Source organism: Bombyx mori, chromosome W, assembly GCF_030269925.1.
Source record: "Bombyx mori chromosome W, ASM3026992v2".
Taxonomy (NCBI): domain Eukaryota; kingdom Metazoa; phylum Arthropoda; class Insecta; order Lepidoptera; family Bombycidae; genus Bombyx; species Bombyx mori.
In genome coordinates this window covers 40,845-60,179 of record NC_085135.1, presented here as the reverse complement: position 1 = coordinate 60,179, position 19,335 = coordinate 40,845, and the positions used below count along the sequence as shown (strand labels likewise).

Sequence of the window (19,335 nt, the reverse complement as noted above, 5' to 3'; positions counted from 1 at the left end):
AAGTAAAGGAATAGGAAATAGTCGTTGCAAATGGTTTTGGGGAAATCCAAATATACAAATATTTACTGGTGGTAGGACCACTTTTGTGAGTCCGCACGGGTAGGTACCACCACCCTGACTATTTCTGCCGTGAAGCAGTAATGCGTTTCGGTTTGAAGGGCGGGCAGCCGCTGTAACTATACTGAGACCTTAGAACTTATATCTCAAGGTAGGTGGCGCATTTACGTTGTAGATGTGTATGGGTTCCAGTAACCACTTAGCACCAGGATGGCTGTGAGCTCGTCCATCCACCTAAGCAATAAAATAAAAAAATATAATATATCGAACATCAACTGTGAATTTGGTAATTGTATTGTATATTTGAATGTATGCCGGTAGGAAGATCCTATCTCTGATGCTCCATATGATGACTATTGCCTTAAGACTTACATGTTTCCCGTTTCGAGCCATTAAAACACGAACACTGGTTTTTGTACATAACTAGGTCAAAATTTAAAAACGAATTTTTGAGACAACATTTATTATGACACCGATTATATTGTAACACCAACAAAATAAATACTTATTAATAGCTAAATGTAAAAATGGTTTGAATTCGAAAACTAGACATTTTATAGAGAATTTGCTACAGTAAAATAATATGGTAAAATTCAATACGTAATTTCTCAAATACACGAAATCCCTGTATTTTTTTTATAATAACTGTAATACATATTATATAACAAACAGGATACGTGAGGGAACCCTTCTCGAAGTCAAAGAGCATTAACTGGTAGTTGATCATTGTGAGGCAACGTCAAAAATAGCGAGTAAAATATAATTTACTCTTCGATGAAATAGAAATTTTATGCAGAAGGTTTGCTAAAAATAGCTCAAACGCCACCGAAGGAGGACGAATAGCTCAAGGCTTCGCGAGTGCATTTTCGAGCGATGTCCAGTTTCGGAGTCATTTGGAAGGCAAAGCCAAGTTGGCGTCCAAAATGCTGGGAGTCCTCAACAGAGCGAAGCGGTACTTCACGCCTGGACAAAGGCTTTTGCTTTATAAAGCACAAGTCCGGCCTCGCGTGGAGTACTGCTCCCATCTCTGGGCCGGGGCTCCCAAATACCAGCTTCTTCCATTTGACTCCATACAGAGGAGGGCCGTTCGGATTGTCGATAATCCCGGTCTCGCGGATCGTTTGGAACCTCTGGGTCTGCGGAGGGACTTCGGTTCCCTCTGTATTTTGTACCGTATGTTCCATGGGGAGTGCTCTGAGGAATTGTTCGAGATGATACCGGCATCTCGTTTTTACCATCGCACCTCCCGCCACCGGAGTAGAGTTCATCCATACTACCTGGAGCCACTGCGGTCATCCACAGTGCGTTTCCAGAGGTCTTTTTTGCCACGTACCATCCGGCTATGGAATGAGCTCCCCTCCACGGTGTTTCCCGAGCGCTATGACATGTCCTTCTTCAAACGAGGCTTGTGGAGAGTATTAAGCGGTAGGCAGCGGCTTGGCTCTGCCCCTGGCATTGCTGAAGTCCATGGGCGACGGTAACCACTCACCATCAGGTGGGCCGTATGCTCGTCTGCCTACAAGGGCAATAAAAAAATAAAAAATAATAATAATAATAATAAAAAAAAAAAAAAAAAGGCCCTCTTGAGTCCGCACGGGTAGGTACCACTGCCCTGCCTGTTTCTGCCGTGAAGCAGTAATGCGTTTCGGTTTGAAAGGTGAGGCAGCCGTTGTAACTATACCGAGACCTTAGAACTTAAATCTCAAGCTGGGTGACGCATTTACGTTGTAGATGTCTATAGGCTCCAGTAACCACTTAACACCAGGTGGGCTGTGAGCTTGTCCACTGATCTAAGCAATAAAAAAAAATAACTTTGCAATACTATTCATATTTTTTACTTTTAAGGTCAAGTTATTACATTCCAATTTAGTATAATAATTTATACTAAATTAGATTATAATAATTAGGTCGAAAAAGTCGTAAACGGAAAGAAGGTTTTCATTTACACAAATCTTCACCTTCATACTTCGCGAATTGTTTTATTACAATCAAACGTCATTTGTCTGATCACAGTCCATTAAAAATATAATTGATTTAATCTGCTATTAGTAAACACACATGCCTGGAGTAATTGCATTTACCCCGCCTGTTATGCACAATGTTGTCCTTATTTTTAAATTAATACAACATTCATAAAACCACTTCAACTTCGTGTGTCGTTCCCTTGCATCATGTATTTGTTATAAATACATGATGCATACGATTTGTTAAGGTTGATCCAGAAGTCAGCAGCAAGGGGCTGACTACTGGTTTTTTACGATTTTCTTAGAATTCGTCGAAATTAACACAGAGAATAGTCCTTGTTATTTGCTTTGGATTGAATATAACTCTTAGATGACCAAAATATTATTTTACCAGTAGTCAGCCGTGTATAAAAGTAAAATATATGCTGAGGGCTGACTAATGGACTATTAACTCCTATAGTCGGCCGTTAGTTCTATTGTGTAATATTGAACTTTAATGCATTTTAATAAGGATCAAGTTAAAATCTTATATTCTAGAGTTTCATAATGTCGAAACGACCAATCCACCAGTAAAAAGAAGAGCAGTTGTCATAGGCTATGGCCGCGATCAGAAACGGGATGAAGATTAGAGAAGCTAGTCGAGTTTTTAGATAACCTGGGTAACTTTTTCAGCTTTCACTGTATATTAAAGCAAAATGGTTTTTTTCTCGGGTTGAAATTCTTCCGAAAAATTTTGGGGTACTCAATGACGCGCGCCAAGTACGATAAAATTTTTATTTTTTTATTTTTAAATTTTCAACATTTTTTTTTTAATTTTTTCATCTTTATGACGGTTTCTTGGTATTTTTTTGTATTTCACATATTTTTGTAGAGAATGAAAGCTATTGAAGTCTTCTTTTTTTTGTAAAGTGCAAATGTTATTGAGATGAGTTTTATAAACGTGGACTTGGCGCAATTTTTTACAGTGAAACTGTTTTTGTTCGGATTTCATATCTTTTTGTTAAGTATTATTTTTTGCTCATTTATTACTAATTAAAAATAAATTATAAATATGTAGTCACTCAGCTTAAAAGCTAATGAAACGCTCAATTAATTAGTGTTTTAATGTTAGGTGCCCGACTGGCATGAGACTCTCGGGTTGTCAGTTCCGGTATCGACCGGGGACGCGTGTACTCCGCTTCAAAGTCTGGCGCGCACTAATTGGGGGTGCGAATGATGCAACAGATGCGCGGGCGCGGGTAGCGCGGGGTGGGTCGTCGCGGCACGGACCTGAGTCACATTCTCTTTGGCTGCTGTTGCCCCGCGAAACGGAACGTTGCGTTACATACTCCCCCTCCAAGTTGGGAACGCGTCCCGAGTCCAACTTGGGACTGTTAGTCTGAAGACGCGGCGGCCTTCCTCTTTGCCTCTTTGGCATAATTGGATCCGTACTTGAATTTGACGGAGAGTGGGTTAAATCCGCGGTGTGATACTTGCCGATGACATTGTTTGACAAGTCTGCTATGAAGTACGTTGTAGGACTAACTATTTTTACTACGCGATACGGGCCATCCCGTCGTGGCATGAACTTACGTGTTACACCCCTAGACGCATAAGCAAGCCATAACGAAGGAAATACTCTTCCAGTAGGACTCGGGAGCAAGCCACGGCGGTGGCATCAACAAGTGCGTAGAGTTCTACCCATCTTGTAGCTACATCCTCTACCAGGAGTACCCATCGCTCCCCCTGCTCTCCTTCTGGCAGTGGCCCGAACAAATCGATTGCGAGAAGCTCTCCTCGCTGTTGAAGCACAGGAGTGAGCCTATACGGCGGTACCGATATAGGCGGATGATCACCGGTATCAATGTGGTGCTCGGCGTAAAGGGTTGGGGCTCCCCCCACCCTAAAGATGTCTCCATTCTGCTGCAATAAATGTGATAGCTGCTGCCGTTCATCGGAGCCAGGCATAGAACCCTTATCATCACGCAGGAAGTCAGCAGTAGAAGCAAACATGCATGGCTTAGGGCACTCATATTCAATTGGATAGGTAACCCGTTTTCCCGAAAAATGCCAAGTGGATGAAGCAAAGTCAAGCACAATACCTGCCGCCACCAAAAAATCCATGCCAAGCAAAGTTTCATTATTTTGAGCATCTGGAAAAACAGTAAATTCAAGGGTTTCTGACCTTTCGGGACTTATCCTTACTTCTAGAGTAGTGAGCAAAACTCGGCGGGTGCGCGCGGAACCGTCTGCAAGCCTCACCCGACGCCTGGTTTCCTCACACGGATGGTTATGCTTTAACAGCAATTCATAAAGCAACGCACCGGTAACGCTACTCTTAGCTCCCGTATCCAACAAAGCATTACCTCGTATACCTAAAATTTGAACACTTAAAATTGGTCTTAACCTAACCTGGTGCTCAGTAGAGTTACTCTGGGCAACACTTTTCACATTAGAATTAATCGTCGAAAAATGTCCGACGTTTTCCATGGTCACACTATTTTCGTTCATCATGGTCACCCACCCTATCGCGGCCACTTGGTACCTCGGAATAACTATGTTTTGGTTCGGTACCACTCGAGTAACGCATCAGGGGCCTATTCCTAGAACTAATATTATTGTTTATATTATGATTAAGTCTAGAATAATTTTGAAGTCTAACCTTGTTATCAGTACCGAAAAAGCGCGGAGGAAGAATCGCCTTAAAATCGGTAGGATAATAATTATTTTCATTATCAACAAAACATTGTTTACGATTATTAATATAAATGGACGACTTTACGGTGTTTGAAGTGCAAGCTGTATGCAACGAGCTGCCGCGATGAATAGAGTTCACTGAACTTGACAGCTGTGTATTTACTTTACCAATAGGTAAATCGGATGTGACTGATCGGGTCCGTGCAGCGTCGACGGCGTAATAACTTGCGTTACACTTTGTACACTGAGACCGAGTAACACCTTTGGTACCACACCCGTAACACGAGGATACAGCTTGCGTATTTTCGTTGTCGAATTTCGTTTTTGACGCTAATTTTAAACACTCATCACGAATATGTCCGTACTTTTTGCAATAAACACAGAACAGTCTTTTAACAATCGACGTAGATGATACATTATCAGTGTTCGTGTAGCGAGGCGCGGGGACTCGAACGGTGCTCGGCGCAGCGCTGTCGTCGCGTGGCGGGCCGCCAGCCGCGCCCGAGTTGAATATTTTCCGCGGCGTCATCCGCGCGTATGTATGCTGCGAAGTCGAAGCACCGGCGGGAACTTCGCCTACGGTACTACCCGATGAACGTGGCGTCGCTCGCTGAGGATGATGAATAAATTCAGGCGGACTGGTCTCGTAGATGGAGTCCTCGATATGGCGCGTTTTCTTTAATAACGTGTCGTATGAAGTTATTTCGTCTCTTCTTAATTTTTTACGAACACGACGGTGTAGAAGGCCGTAAAGCATATCAATTTGAACTTTCTCACTAAGGTCACCAGGTGGGAGTCGAGCTAGTAGGGCTCGTGCTCTGGCAACGAAGATCTCCGTCTTCTCTCTTTGTCCTTGCGACATTTTGAAGAGCTCTAAGTAGACTCGATGGGGCGGTCTGCAATCACCGAAAGCGCTTCGTAACGATGATAAAGCGTCGTCCCAGGAAGTGATGCTAGCTTTAACGCCTTGCCACCACACGGCTGCATTTCCGGTTAGTAACATCGATGGCGTGTCCTACGTCAGCACAATCTTTGTATGATTCGACCGCGTCAAGGAAACCGTCGAGTGAGTCGCCGGGCGCTCCGCTGAACCGCGCCGTGCATGACGCGAAGTTCCCAGAATGGTGAGCGGGCGTCGAGGAAGGCGGCGATGTCGGCTCCGACGTCGGTGTTGCTGATGATTCGAGTTGAGTTTTATGCTCAAAAACTCGGTCGAGTAGGCGTTCGAATGCTGCCATTTGACTTTCTTGTAATGACGCCATGTTGTTTGCGGTAAATGTTGGCGTCGGTCCCGCGGTTGAACCAATTTCTTCTTCAACGTCTTGAAAATCGGATTGACGCCGTGACTGACGACGAGTACGTGTCGTAATTACGTAGATTCACTCCGAAATACTAGTTAAAGGGCCCGCGCTTGGGCTGCCAGTTTAATGTTAGGTGCCCGACTGGCATGAGACTCTCGGGTTGTCAGTTCCGGTATCGACCGGGGACGCGTGTATTCCGCTTCAAAGTCTGGCGCGCACTAATTGGGGGTGCGAATGATGCAACAGATGCGCGGGCGCGGGTAGCGCGGGGTGGGTCTTCGCGGCACGGACCTGAGTCACATTCCCTTTGGCTGCTGTTGCCCCGCGAAACGGAACGCTGCGTTACAGTGTAATAATAATCAACATCAACTTTTACAAATTTAAACCGAATTAAATTTTGTTTCAAATGTGAAGGGTAGATGACGCTGTTCTTAATTATTTCAGAATTTAAAATTAAAATCTGAAAGCCTTGAAACATCAATCCGCATAAATGTAATTTAAAAACTACAGTAAGAGGCTTAAATAAAAAGCTGAACTTAACTCAGCCTTAATTAGAATTTTCTTCGGAATTCAATAGTAAAGTTCAAGTTATTTTGATGAAATCAAAACCGAAATAATCATAGCATCTTAAACAATCACCTACGAATAAATATTAGTTATTATATTATTTATTATTCGTAGACAATCACAACGGTTTTATAGTTTTGGGAAGGGATTTTTTGTAACGCCATCTCGTAAAGTATTTCGGTATTACATTACAAAACAAAATTGTTTCTCCAACAGTAACAACAGTACTTGCTTCGGCAGTACTTAAACTAAAATACTAACAGTAACAACATTAACGTTATTTAATGTATAAACCGTTCAATAAGAACTGCAAACTATCCCCTTGAAGCTACAGTTTATGTAGGAATAATGACTTTTTGGCGGGAACGTGAGGTGTGAAGTTGTGTGATTTGTTTTAATTTGTCTATTTAGTGTTTCTTCGGGTTTAAATGTGTAATAATAGTGGTTTATTAACTGTTTAATATCTGTGAAAGTGCACAAATGTGGGAAAATTAAACAAAGTCGCTGTACGTAACTTCTCGGTTTCCTCCAAAAAGTCCACTGAGATCTTAGTAAATGACCACCACCATTTTACTAAGATTATATTTCATTCCATATCATCTCATCTCATTTCATTTCATCCCATTTGATTAATGTCTCAAATTAATCATCTTCATTTCATTTCACTCCATAATATCACATTTCATTTCACTCCATAATATCATTTTTCATAAAAATATGAATATAAATTAAAATAAGACATGACTTAAAGGTCTCAGTTACCAGGTCATAAAATCCATTACAAATAGGAATAATTCCAGCGCACCCTGGCGGCCGTAGATTACCATTCTCGAATATTTATAGTCTGTGGCATGTCACTTTGTACATCGAAAAAAGTCAGGATCGAAATTTTTGAGCGAGCCATAGTTTGTGGTGATAAAATTAATAATTTCAAGTAGATTAATTGTTGTAATTGATATAACTAGTTAATATCAGTAAAATAAAGTTGTGAGTGATTGATATAATATACAATTTAGGAACCAGAAGTACCGTAGAATTAAATAAAATTTCGCAACCTCAAAAAACTGTTCTGCTCACAGTAAACACAGTCGGTAGTCTGGCGCTCCGTTTACAACGGGATGTTTGAACGGAACTTGGCGCCAGATTCTACCGAATCTGTGGATAGGATTGTAGCCCTCCGAGGGACTGAATAGATTTCAATTTAGTATTATCAAACAAAAATTCCTCAATGAGTGGTGCGTTGGCAACAGGATACTTTGTTAGAGATCACGGAAATTAAACTTTGACGTCTTATTTTTATCCATACGGCCCTTTTTTCCGCATACAATTTAAGACGCTTTTAAGGATAACTTGTACGACGATTTGCCAAAGTTTTCAGTAATTATGTTACAAAGATTATTAGTTTAAATCTGTTGTGTTTTTGTCAAAATTTCCGTATTGACGAGATCAATTTGTTTACAACAATTTTCGTTACATTCAATTGTTACACACAGTTGATGCATTATTAGATTTACAACGTCACTGACCTGGTGGGATAACGAGCCGATTCGAAGATCGACCGTTACCTTTGAATCCCGTCGTTTCTTACGCAGAGACTCCTTTTGTTCTTTTTCGCTTGACGAGCTGTTCGAACGCGAGGCGTCTCCATCGCGTCTCGCCTGGACATCTTCCCTCTCGGAAATTATGGAGCTTGACTCAACATCACCTCCAACAGATGACGCGTGATTCATGGCGTCCGATGATAGGATTGGTAAATAATACTCGTAATGATTGCAAAATAACACTCATAGAAACACAAAATAAATATTTTTTGCAATTAATAAGAAGTCGAATAAATATTTGTGGATTTGCGACTTCACAGTACGAAAGTACACAACGCTATGAAGATCAAAGATGGCTGCGCTTCCTTTATACTTGCTGGCAGCACCTAGCGGCTAAAGATGGAACTAAATTGACTGTCTATGGTTGGACATAGACAAGGAATTTAAGCTAAGTACACACTGCTTCTTCATAATACAATGCTGTATGTTTTCCAAAGGCACATCAATACAAAATTTTGGATTTCCGGAAGCGCGGAACGCACTCCAGAAAGTAGGGCGGATCGGTAAGTATTAAATAGGTAAGTTGGATTTGCAAAAGCAACAAAGTAACTTTGAAAAGTAATAAATTTTTTAATATTTTCAGGTCGAAAAGGTGGGGGTGTCAAAAAATGACGTCACACCACTGCGATTCCTAGTTTGAAGGGTCGGTGCGTGCTTACAAGCCGGTTGCACTTTAAAATCGCAGAAAACCGCTTCAAAATAAGCCTCTTGTAAGAAAAGTTATGGAAGGTGATTTTTTTTTGTGTGCAATCACTTAGGTGGATTTCGCAGTAAAAGTTTGTACGGTGAACGGGTTTTGGTCAATTTTTTGACGTTTCGCGCCAGCTAGAGGGTCGTGCGATACCTCAAAAGAAGCGTCTCGCCGAGCTCTAGCCAGTGGTATAGAATTTAAAGATTATTTAGAAGAAAAATCTTTTACTTTTCAGGAAAGCAAAAAATTTTTGACGTTTTTTACAGGAAAATACAAAATTTTGGATTTCCGGAAGCGCGGAACGCACTCCAGAAAGTAGGGCGGATCGGTAAGTATTAAATAGGTAAGTTGGATTTGCAAAAGCAACAAAGTAACTTTGAAAAGTAATAAATTTTTTAATATTTTCAGGTCGAAAAGGTGGTGGTGTCAAAAAATGACGTCACACCACTGCGATTCCTAGTTTGAAGGGTCGGTGCGTGCTTACAAGCCGGTTGCACTTTAAAATCGCAGAAAACCGCTTCAAAATAAGCCTCTTGTAAGAAAAGTTATGGAGGGTGATTTTTTTTTGTGTGCAATCACTTTTTTTTTTTTTTTTTTTCCACAGGAGAAAATCGCCGGATCCCCACCCGCGCGGCAGGTGGGGTATGTGGGAGTTGAACCTCACTAAAAACTCCTGCCGCTCACAACCGGCGCCCTACCTCGGACCGGGCCGGAGCCCAGTCGGGGCTATTGAAACGGCGGGACAGGGTTGACGCAGAGCACATTACATCCATCCCACCGTCCCACGGACGCCGGACCGGTGGCCGCCAGCGACACGACCACCGGTTCCCTCGTTCAGCGGGCCGAGAGCCCGCTTTGATGGCGCCGCGTTACACCTTCCCCCAGAGCGGTCGGGGGAACGCGGTCTACCATCACCCGGCTTCCTATTGCGGGTGAGCGTGCAGAGCACGCCACCCCACGTCTGGGTCCCTCCCCGCACAAAACGGGTGGGACCCCTAGCTCTTAGGGGGCCAGGTCACGGATACGACCCCGGTCCCGACCCCCTGCTCGGCGGCGGCGGGTTTCTGCGTAGTGAGGAGAGCTTTCCCTCACTCGCCCCGCCGCCTCCTTCTGCGAGATGGTGCACTCGCAGAAGTCGAGCATAGCCTTCCATGACTCATCGCTGCCAAGCATCGACGCCACGACGCCAGGCAGCGACAAGTCAGGTCCTATCTTTGCGACCAGGACACGGCGCTGCACCTCCCAAGCGGGGCAGACAGCGAGCGTATGCTCCGCCGTGTCCAGGTCGTGTCCACAATGGTGACACCTCGTCGTCGGCTCAGCCCCTATCCGGCGCAGGTACTTCCCGAAGCATCCGTGCCCGGTCAGCACCTGCACCAGACGAAAGGTGAGACGTCCTTCGCCACGATTCACCCAGTCATCAAAGACCGGGTAAACCGCCTCGACGGTCCGTAGCCCCCACGTGGGGTTGGCCAATCGCCTCGACCACGACTCGAGCACGGACCGCCGAGAATGGGCCTTCCGCGCCCGCAGCTCACTTTCGGGGAGACGCGCCACGCCCCGAGCACGAAGCTCGCTGCGCCACCGATAGTCGGCAGTGTGCAATCACTTAGGTGGATTTCGCAGTAAAAGTTTGTACGGTGAACGGGTTTTGGTCAATTTTTTGACGTTTCGCGCCAGCTAGAGGGTCGTGCGATACCTCAAAAGAAGCGTCTCGCCGAGCTCTAGCCAGTGGTATAGAATTTAAAGATTATTTAGAAGAAAAATCTTTTACTTTTCAGGAAAGCAAAAAATTTTTGACGTTTTTTACAGGAAAATACAAAATTTTGGATTTCCGGAAGCGCGGAACGCACTCCAGAAAGTAGGGCGGATCGGTAAGTATTAAATAGGTAAGTTGGATTTGCAAAAGCAACAAAGTAACTTTGAAAAGTAATAAATTTTTTAATATTTTCAGGTCGAAAAGGTGGGGGTGTCAAAAAATGACGTCACACCACTGCGATTCCTAGTTTGAAGGGTCGGTGCGTGCTTACAAGCCGGTTGCACTTTAAAATCGCAGAAAACCGCTTCAAAATAAGCCTCTTGTAAGAAAAGTTATGGAGGGTGATTTTTTTTGTGTGCAATCACTTAGGTGGATTTCGCAGTAAAAGTTTGTACGGTGAACGGGTTTTGGTCAATTTTTTGACGTTTCGCGCCAGCTAGAGGGTCGTGCGATACCTCAAAAGAAGCGTCTCGCCGAGCTCTAGCCAGTGGTATAGAATTTAAAGATTATTTAGAAGAAAAATCTTTTACTTTTCAGGAAAGCAAAAAATTTTTGACGTTTTTTACAGGAAAATACAAAATTTTGGATTTCCGGAAGCGCGGAACGCACTCCAGAAAGTAGGGCGGATCGGTAAGTATTAAATAGGTAAGTTGGATTTGCAAAAGCAACAAAGTAACTTTGAAAAGTAATAAATTTTTTAATATTTTCAGGTCGAAAAGGTGGGGGTGTCAAAAAATGACGTCACACCACTGCGATTCCTAGTTTGAAGGGTCGGTGCGTGCTTACAAGCCGGTTGCACTTTAAAATCGCAGAAAACCGCTTCAAAATAAGCCTCTTGTAAGAAAAGTTATGGAGGGTGATTTTTTTTTGTGTGCAATCACTTAGGTGGATTTCGCAGTAAAAGTTTGTACGGTGAACGGGTTTTGGTCAATTTTTTGACGTTTCGCGCCAGCTAGAGGGTCGTGCGATACCTCAAAAGAAGCGTCTCGCCGAGCTCTAGCCAGTGGTATAGAATTTAAAGATTATTTAGAAGAAAAATCTTTTACTTTTCAGGAAAGCAAAAAATTTTTGACGTTTTTTACAGGAAAATACAAAATTTTGGATTTCCGGAAGCGCGGAACGCACTCCAGAAAGTAGGGCGGATCGTTAAGTATTAAATAGGTAAGTTGGATTTGCAAAAGCAACAAAGTAACTTTGAAAAGTAATAAATTTTTTAATATTTTCAGGTCGAAAAGGTGGGGGTGTCAAAAAATGACGTCACACCACTGCGATTCCTAGTTTGAAGGGTCGGTGCGTGCTTACAAGCCGGTTGCACTTTAAAATCGCAGAAAACCGCTTCAAAATAAGCCTCTTGTAAGAAAAGTTATGGAGGGTGATTTTTTTTTGTGTGCAATCACTTAGGTGGATTTCGCAGTAAAAGTTTGTACGGTGAACGGGTTTTGGTCAATTTTTTGACGTTTCGCGCCAGCTAGAGGGTCGTGCGATACCTCAAAAGAAGCGTCTCGCCGAGCTCTAGCCAGTGGTATAGAATTTAAAGATTATTTAGAAGAAAAATCTTTTACTTTTCAGGAAAGCAAAAAATTTTTGACGTTTTTTACAGGAAAATACAAAATTTTGGATTTCCGGAAGCGCGGAACGCACTCCAGAAAGTAGGGCGGATCGGTAAGTATTAAATAGGTAAGTTGGATTTGGAAAAGCAACAAAGTAACTTTGAAAAGTAATAAATTTTTTAATATTTTCAGGTCGAAAAGGTGGGGGTGTCAAAAAATGACGTCACACCACTGCGATTCCTAGTTTGAAGGGTCGGTGCGTGCTTACAAGCCGGTTGCACTTTAAAATCGCAGAAAACCGCTTCAAAATAAGCCTCTTGTAAGAAAAGTTATGGAGGGTGATTTTTTTTTGTGTGCAATCACTTAGGTGGATTTCGCAGTAAAAGTTTGTACGGTGAACGGGTTTTGGTCAATTTTTTGACGTTTCGCGCCAGCTAGAGGGTCGTGCGATACCTCAAAAGAAGCGTCTCGCCGAGCTCTAGCCAGTGGTATAGAATTTAAAGATTATTTAGAAGAAAAATCTTTTACTTTTCAGGAAAGCAAAAAATTTTTGACGTTTTTTACAGGAAAATACAAAATTTTGGATTTCCGGAAGCGCGGAACGCACTCCAGAAAGTAGGGCGGATCGGTAAGTATTAAATAGGTAAGTTGGATTTGCAAAAGCAACAAAGTAACTTTGAAAAGTAATAAATTTTTTAATATTTTCAGGTCGAAAAGGTGGGGGTGTCAAAAAATGACGTCACACCACTGCGATTCCTAGTTTGAAGGGTCGGTGCGTGCTTACAAGCCGGTTGCACTTTAAAATCGCAGAAAACCGCTTCAAAATAAGCCTCTTGTAAGAAAAGTTATGGAGGGTGATTTTTTTTTGTGTGCAATCACTTTTTTTTTTTTTTTTTTTGTCAGGAGGAAATCGCCAGACTCCCACCCTCCACTGGGGATGGAGGGTGGGGCATGTCGGAGTCGAACCGACTAAAACCTCCTGTCGCTCAACAACCAACGTCCAACCCTCGCATGAGACAGAACTCATGAAAAGGCAAGGGGAGGAGAGTGAAGCGTTTAGTGCGGAGCACATCTCTCCCATCACCCTCCCCCTCGGGACGCCGGGCCAGCGATCGTCGGCGCCACGACCACCAGCCCTCTCGGTCGGCAGGCTGTCCGAAGCCCGCCTAGATGGCGCCGGTTTGAATAGGTTATCCTACGAAATACCCCGCTGGGTCAGAACCAGCGTGGGTCGAGGATAGCCGGCCTTCCATCACCCGGATGCTCTTGCGTAAAACGCGTGCAGAGCAGCTTGCACGTCGTCTTCTTAGGCCCCCTTCGCCGGGCCCCAGACCGACATATGAGGGGGACCCGAAACACTTAGAGGGCCAGGGCTAGGGCGAGATCCGCCTCCCTGGCCCCCGCTCGACGGCGACGGGCTTGTGCGTCTCTCACGCGCCCCGCCGCCTCCTTCTGCGAGATGGTGCACTCGCAGAAGTCGAGCATCGCCTTCCACGACTCGTCGTTGCCGAGCATCGATGCCACAACACTCGGCAACGACAAGTCGTTTCCTATTTTTGCGACAAGGACACGGCGCCACCCCTCCCATGCGGGGCAGGCAATGAGCGTGTGCTCCGCCGTGTCCAAGTCGCAACCACAATGGTAACACTCTGCCGTCGGCTCGGCTCCGATCCGGTGCAGGAACTCACCGAAGCAACCATGCCCAGTGAGCACCTGCGTGAGCCGGAAAGTGAGGCGTCCTCTGTCACGATTCACCCAATCCACAAGAATCGGGCGAATCGCCTCGACGGTCCTACGACCAGCCGAAGGATCGGCCAGCCGCCTGGACCATGACTCCAGCACGGACCGCCGAGATTGGGCCCTCCGCGCTCTGACCACACTGGGGCTGGGACGCGCCACGCCCCGGGCACGAAGGTTAGCCCGCCACTGATAGTCAGCAGCGAGCGCCTCCGCCTCCAGGACCCAAGGCGGCGTCCCAGCCAGTACACACGCCGCCTCAAAAGAGATGGTGCGATAACCACGGATGACCCTGACCGCGATGGTGCGTTGCGGCCGTTGCAGCAACTTCGCTACCCCCACGGCCAGGGACTGGCCCCACACGGGTGCCCCGTATAAGGCCATTGACCGCACCACCCCCGTATAGAGACGGCGCGTCACCTGGTCAGGCCCCCCGATGTTGGGAAGAAGCCGGCTTAACGCGCCGGCCACCCCCAACAAACGAGGGACCAGGTGCTGAAAGTGAGCACGGAAGGTCCAACGACTGTCCAGAATGAGGCCGAGGTACTTTAACTGCACCCCGACCCCGATCCGGACGCCTCCAACCACGATATGGGCATCGACAGGTGGCACTCTCCGGGGCCTGTGGAACCACATGGCCTCGGATTTACTGAGCGCCACGTCGAGGCCCAATCTCCTGATTTTGCCGACGACATGCGCTACCCCAGCGGTGGCAAGACGAGCAGACTCAGCAAAGCTCCCTCCCCGGGCCACGACCAGCGTGTCGTCTGCGTAACATATTACGCTTAGGCCCGGGAGGAGGGCACCCCTCAGCACCCAGTCATACCCGATATTCCACAAAAGAGGGCCGAGTACCGACCCCTGTGGAACACCGCGAACGACCGGGAACCGATGTACGACCCCACCGTGTCCGGTACATGTGACCGATCTGTCCTCCAAGTAGGAGCCGACCAGCCGGCGAAGGTAGAGGGGCACTCCGTGTCTTTCCAGCGCCCCCCCTATCACGGACCAGGGCAGGGTGTTAAACGCATTGGCGATGTCGAGCGACACCGCCAAGGCCACCCCACCCCCACAGACGGCCTCCTCCGAGAGGGCCCGCACGCGAAGGATCGCGTCCACCGTAGAGCGGCCCTCTCGGAAGCCATACTGCTCCGCCGACAGATCGGGTCCCACCCCGATCAGATGCTGGATGATGCGGGCTGCCAGAATGCGTTCCAGCAGTTTGCCCACCTCATCCAACAACACGATGGGACGGTACCCGGCGGCAGTATCCGCCGGGCGCCCCTCCTTTTTCAACAGCACAAGTCTGCCCGTCCTCCACGATGAAGGAAACCGTCCCGACTCGAGGCAGGAGTTATAAAGCCTCAAGAGTCGGTCCCCTAGGGCACCAAGAGCCAAGGCCCAAACCCGGCCATGGATGCCGTCCGGGCCAGGTGCAGTGTCCTTTGCGCACATTTTGCGTACTGCCACACGGAGCTCCGCCCCTGTTATATGGGGCACCTCAGCAGGGGCGACGCCGTCGTACTCCGGCGGCGCGCCCATAGCGGGAGCGACAAATCCCCCCTGCTCCTGCGGGAACAGTGCCGAGACGATGTCCCGCAGCTGCTGAGGCTGGAGACGCTCCGTGATTGGGGGGGCCCATGGGCGCATTTTATTGCGCACCATGTGATAGGGTCGCCCCCACGGATCCTCATCCAGCGTCTCCAGGAGACTCTCCATGTGTTGGTCCTTGGCTCTTCTGATGGCCAGCTGCAACGCCCTCTGTGCGACACGAAATGCGCCGTACAGCTGGGCCTCTACCACCGCGAACGCCACCGGATCGTTGCGCCGCGGCAGGCGACGGCGGCGATGCCTCGCGCACTGGCGCCTCGCCCGAACGCACTCCACGCGGAGTTGCGCGATTTCGGGCGACCACCAGTACACTTGGCGATTGGGAGGTCGAGGGCTAATCCGGGGCATCGACACGTCACAGATGCGACGCATCGTGTCCCGGAACCACCCCGCTTCGTCCTCGACCTCAACTGGGTGTGGACGCATGGGCGCCCACGCCGCCACCGTAGAGGCTTCCATCAGGAGCTCCTTATTCAGGCGCTTCAGTGCCCACTTGGGGAATGACCGGGACGCACCACGGGGGTGGTCCCCGTGGACGTCCGCGACTGCGGAGCGGGCGGAGAGATCAAACCGAATATATCGGTGATCTGACAGTGTCTCCGCCCCCTCCAAAACTCTCCAGTCGCGGATACGACGTGCGATGGCCGGGCTTGCGAACGTAACGTCCACAATAGACTCGCCCTGCCACCGCACGCACGTCGCAACCGACCCTCTATTCAACAAATAGAGGCCGGTCACGTTCGCCCACCTCTCCAACAGCCTACCACGAGCGTCCGAGCGGGGGGAGCCCCATGCGACAGACTTCGCGTTGAGGTCCCCCGCAAGAATCACTGGACGAGGAGCGAGGCGGCGAGCAATCGCCCCGATCCCGCCCAGGAAATGCCCGAACTCGACAGTAGGCCTATTCGGAGAGAAGTACGCCCCGATCACGACGGTCCCTTCCAGCTGTACCGCGACGAACCCTTGGCCCTTGGTCACCATCGCCAAGGGGGGGATCGTCGCGTCTCTTCTTATGACTATGGCCGCCAGGCCGCTATCGTCCCCGAACCAGCAATCATTTGCCGGGGGAACGAAGTACGGCTCGGCGACCACAGCCACGTCTATGGACCACTCCGCCATGCTCTGAGACAGCATGTCCTGAGCTCTGGCGGAGTGGTTCAGGTTTCCTTGGAGGAAGCGATAGGTGCGGTCCATTACTGTTGAACCACATCCATCGCCCCCTCCTCTTCACCGCTGCCCCCACCCTCCGGCACCGGCGCCGCAGTGGGGATTGCAACATTGGCCAGTGCTCCTCTGGCCAACCTTCTCTTCTGCCGGCGCCTCGATTTTCGGCGCCGGTTGCGTTCAGTATTAACACTGGACGGGAAGCAAGCCTTGCCTCCCGCCCGGTGGTTTGCCCTACGCCCGGCCGCAGCGCACAGAGCGCAGTGCGGGGCGGCCGTGCAGGACGCCGCTTTATGACCCGGTTGGCCGCAGCGGAAACATAGACCGCTGCGGTCAACTAAGCTGGTGCACTTAGCGAGGCCGTGCCCGGTGCTAAAGCGCCGGAGGCATCGCCAGGCACGTGGTTCTTGGAGACGCACGTGGGCCGCTATCCAGCCCACGCGCAGTCTCCCCGGATCCCCCATTGACCTTCCCGGCGGAGGAGTGGCCAAGGAAGTGGCTGCCTCCACAGGGCAGCGCGCCCACGCTGACCTAGCTCCGGAGTACCCTGAGCGAAGTTCGCCCACGGTCACGCTCTCCAAGGCACATCCACCTTGGGCGGCTATTGCGGCTGCCACCTCCTCCTTGGTAGCACAGTCGTCCAGGCCGGTGATTCTAATCTCGGCCATCCTCACCGGCCTGTGCACGCGCACCTCATCCTCCGGCAGTGCCACGCGGAGCGTCGCCACTAGTTTGTCTGCGATGCCAGAACTTTCGGCACCGGGACACTCCAGCAGCTTCGCTCCATTGGCTGTATGCCGGAAGCGGAGGCCCTCCTCCGCCCCGATTTCGTCCAAACTTACAGCCGCGCGCGCTCGGGCCATCACGTCATTATAGGTGAGGCCCTTTTCGGCGGCGGCCGGTAGCAACGTCACTACGACGGCAGCCGACCGCGTTGCGCGCGGATTCTTCTTTTTGCCGTTCTGCTTCCTGGTTGCCAGTGCTCGACTCTCACGAGGAGCAACCACGGCCGCCAGCTCTGTGCTTCGGGCTGCCGCAGTTGGCGCTCGACCCCCTCTGGGAGCTACCAGAGCCGCTGTCTGCTGCTTAGCTTTCTTGCCCCGCTTCACCACTTCCGTCCAGCCCTCGTCCATGCTTGACGGGGGAGCAGGAAGGGGACGGGGTTGGGATTTCGGGGCAGGATTCTGGGCACCCGTACCCTTGTTATTCTGGTCCCGGCCTCTACGCCGGGCCAACCTCGCGGATGGCGTGGGGATAGAGGTCGGCCGGGCGGCCTGGCCCCGCGGGGCGGCTGCGGTTGTTGGCGCCGGGACGCAATCTCCGGAATCAATCAAAGAGCGGAGTATCTCCTCGAGGCCGGCAAAGTGCTTGCTGACCTCAACCGCCACCGCCCGCGAGATACAGGCCACCATTTCCTCTCTGCTTGGGAGGGAGTAGTCCACCTCTTCTATCCCAGCAGCCGTGTTGTGTGGCCCGCGAGCCTGCAATCCCGCAGCACGCGAGGGTGAAAGAGGCGGCGGTAGCGCCGGCCACTCATCCACCATCCTCGCCAGTGGCGAACGGATGTCTTCAGCCCGCGCTGGCGCAGGGCTTAGCCTTCCTCTCCGTGCAGACGCAGGGGCGGCCGATATCCGCGGAGGCGGCGCAGGCCTTAACTCAACCCTTCGTGGAGGGCGAGGGAGCGCGGGGGTAGGTGCTAGCGGGACAGGGACCACAGGATTGGGCTCTGGCATTTGCGCTGTCAAACCCACCGCCGACCGCAAGTGCACGTCAGTATCCATCGCCCCCGCGGGGGGTCCAGAGCGTGCTAGCGGAGGCCTCGGCAACAAGGGAGTCCCTCCTCGCAAGGCCGGGGTGTCTCCCGGGATGCGACTCTCGCTGGAGTCACAATGAGCGACGAGATCCTTGCTCTCCACCTCTCGGCTCTCTACTAAGTCATAAAGCTTGGACATGGTGGGGATCAGCCTCGTTCTCACCATAGCGGCTGCCTCCCAGAGCCGTTTCCGGTAACTGCTGCCTGGCTCGGCGCCCTTGGAAGCCACAGTCGACAGCAACTTACCCAAATTAACCAATGCAAGGTCGAGGTCCCGGAACGTCTCGTCCCCGCTAGCCAGGGACGCGGCCGACGTCGACATGGACTCCACGGACGTCGCCGGTGACACAGCGCCCCTCCTCCTCACTGGTGCCCACTGGGGAGCGGGCATCGCGTCTTCCGACGTAGCAGGCACCGAAACTACCGGAGTCACCTCCTCGATGGCCATCGTTTTTTCCGGTACCTCAGTGCCGGAGGATGATGCGCCGCCGTCATCGGAAGTTGGTATTGCCGTCTTTCTTCTCCCCCTCTTTTTCCCCGCCGATGGTCTGGTGGGATTGATTGCACCCGAGTCGCTGGCGAGCGCAGAGCGCATCGAGCCGGCGATCGGGGAGCGCCTCGGTTCGACGGGAATTCCGCTGCCCGTCGCACAGCCCCCTTCATCCTGACAATTGTTGCCCCCCCCAGAGTACGTGGGGCAGCGTGCTTCCACTGAGGAAGCACGGAGGGATTCTCCGCCCGACTCGCGGGCGGTACCCTCCTGGGGTACAAACTTTTCACAATTTGCCATCATATATTGCCTTTTTATTAACCAGGGGTTTGGTCCCCTGGGATCTATGACACC

At 49.5% G+C, this 19,335-nt stretch overlaps 1 protein-coding gene across 1 annotated transcript; it reads right to left on the bottom strand.

Annotated features, from left to right (window-relative positions):
• Positions 1–2,134: 2,134 nt before the first annotated feature.
• Positions 2,135–19,086, bottom strand: LOC134201631 (WAS/WASL-interacting protein family member 3-like). The gene is made up of 2 exons (XM_062676866.1): positions 17,521–19,086; positions 2,135–2,143 (listed from the first exon to the last, which is right to left on the bottom strand). Exons 1-2 carry the CDS (start codon positions 19,084–19,086, stop codon positions 2,135–2,137), a joined length of 1,575 nt encoding a protein of 524 aa, XP_062532850.1.
• Between the last annotated feature and the right edge of the window lie 249 nt (positions 19,087–19,335).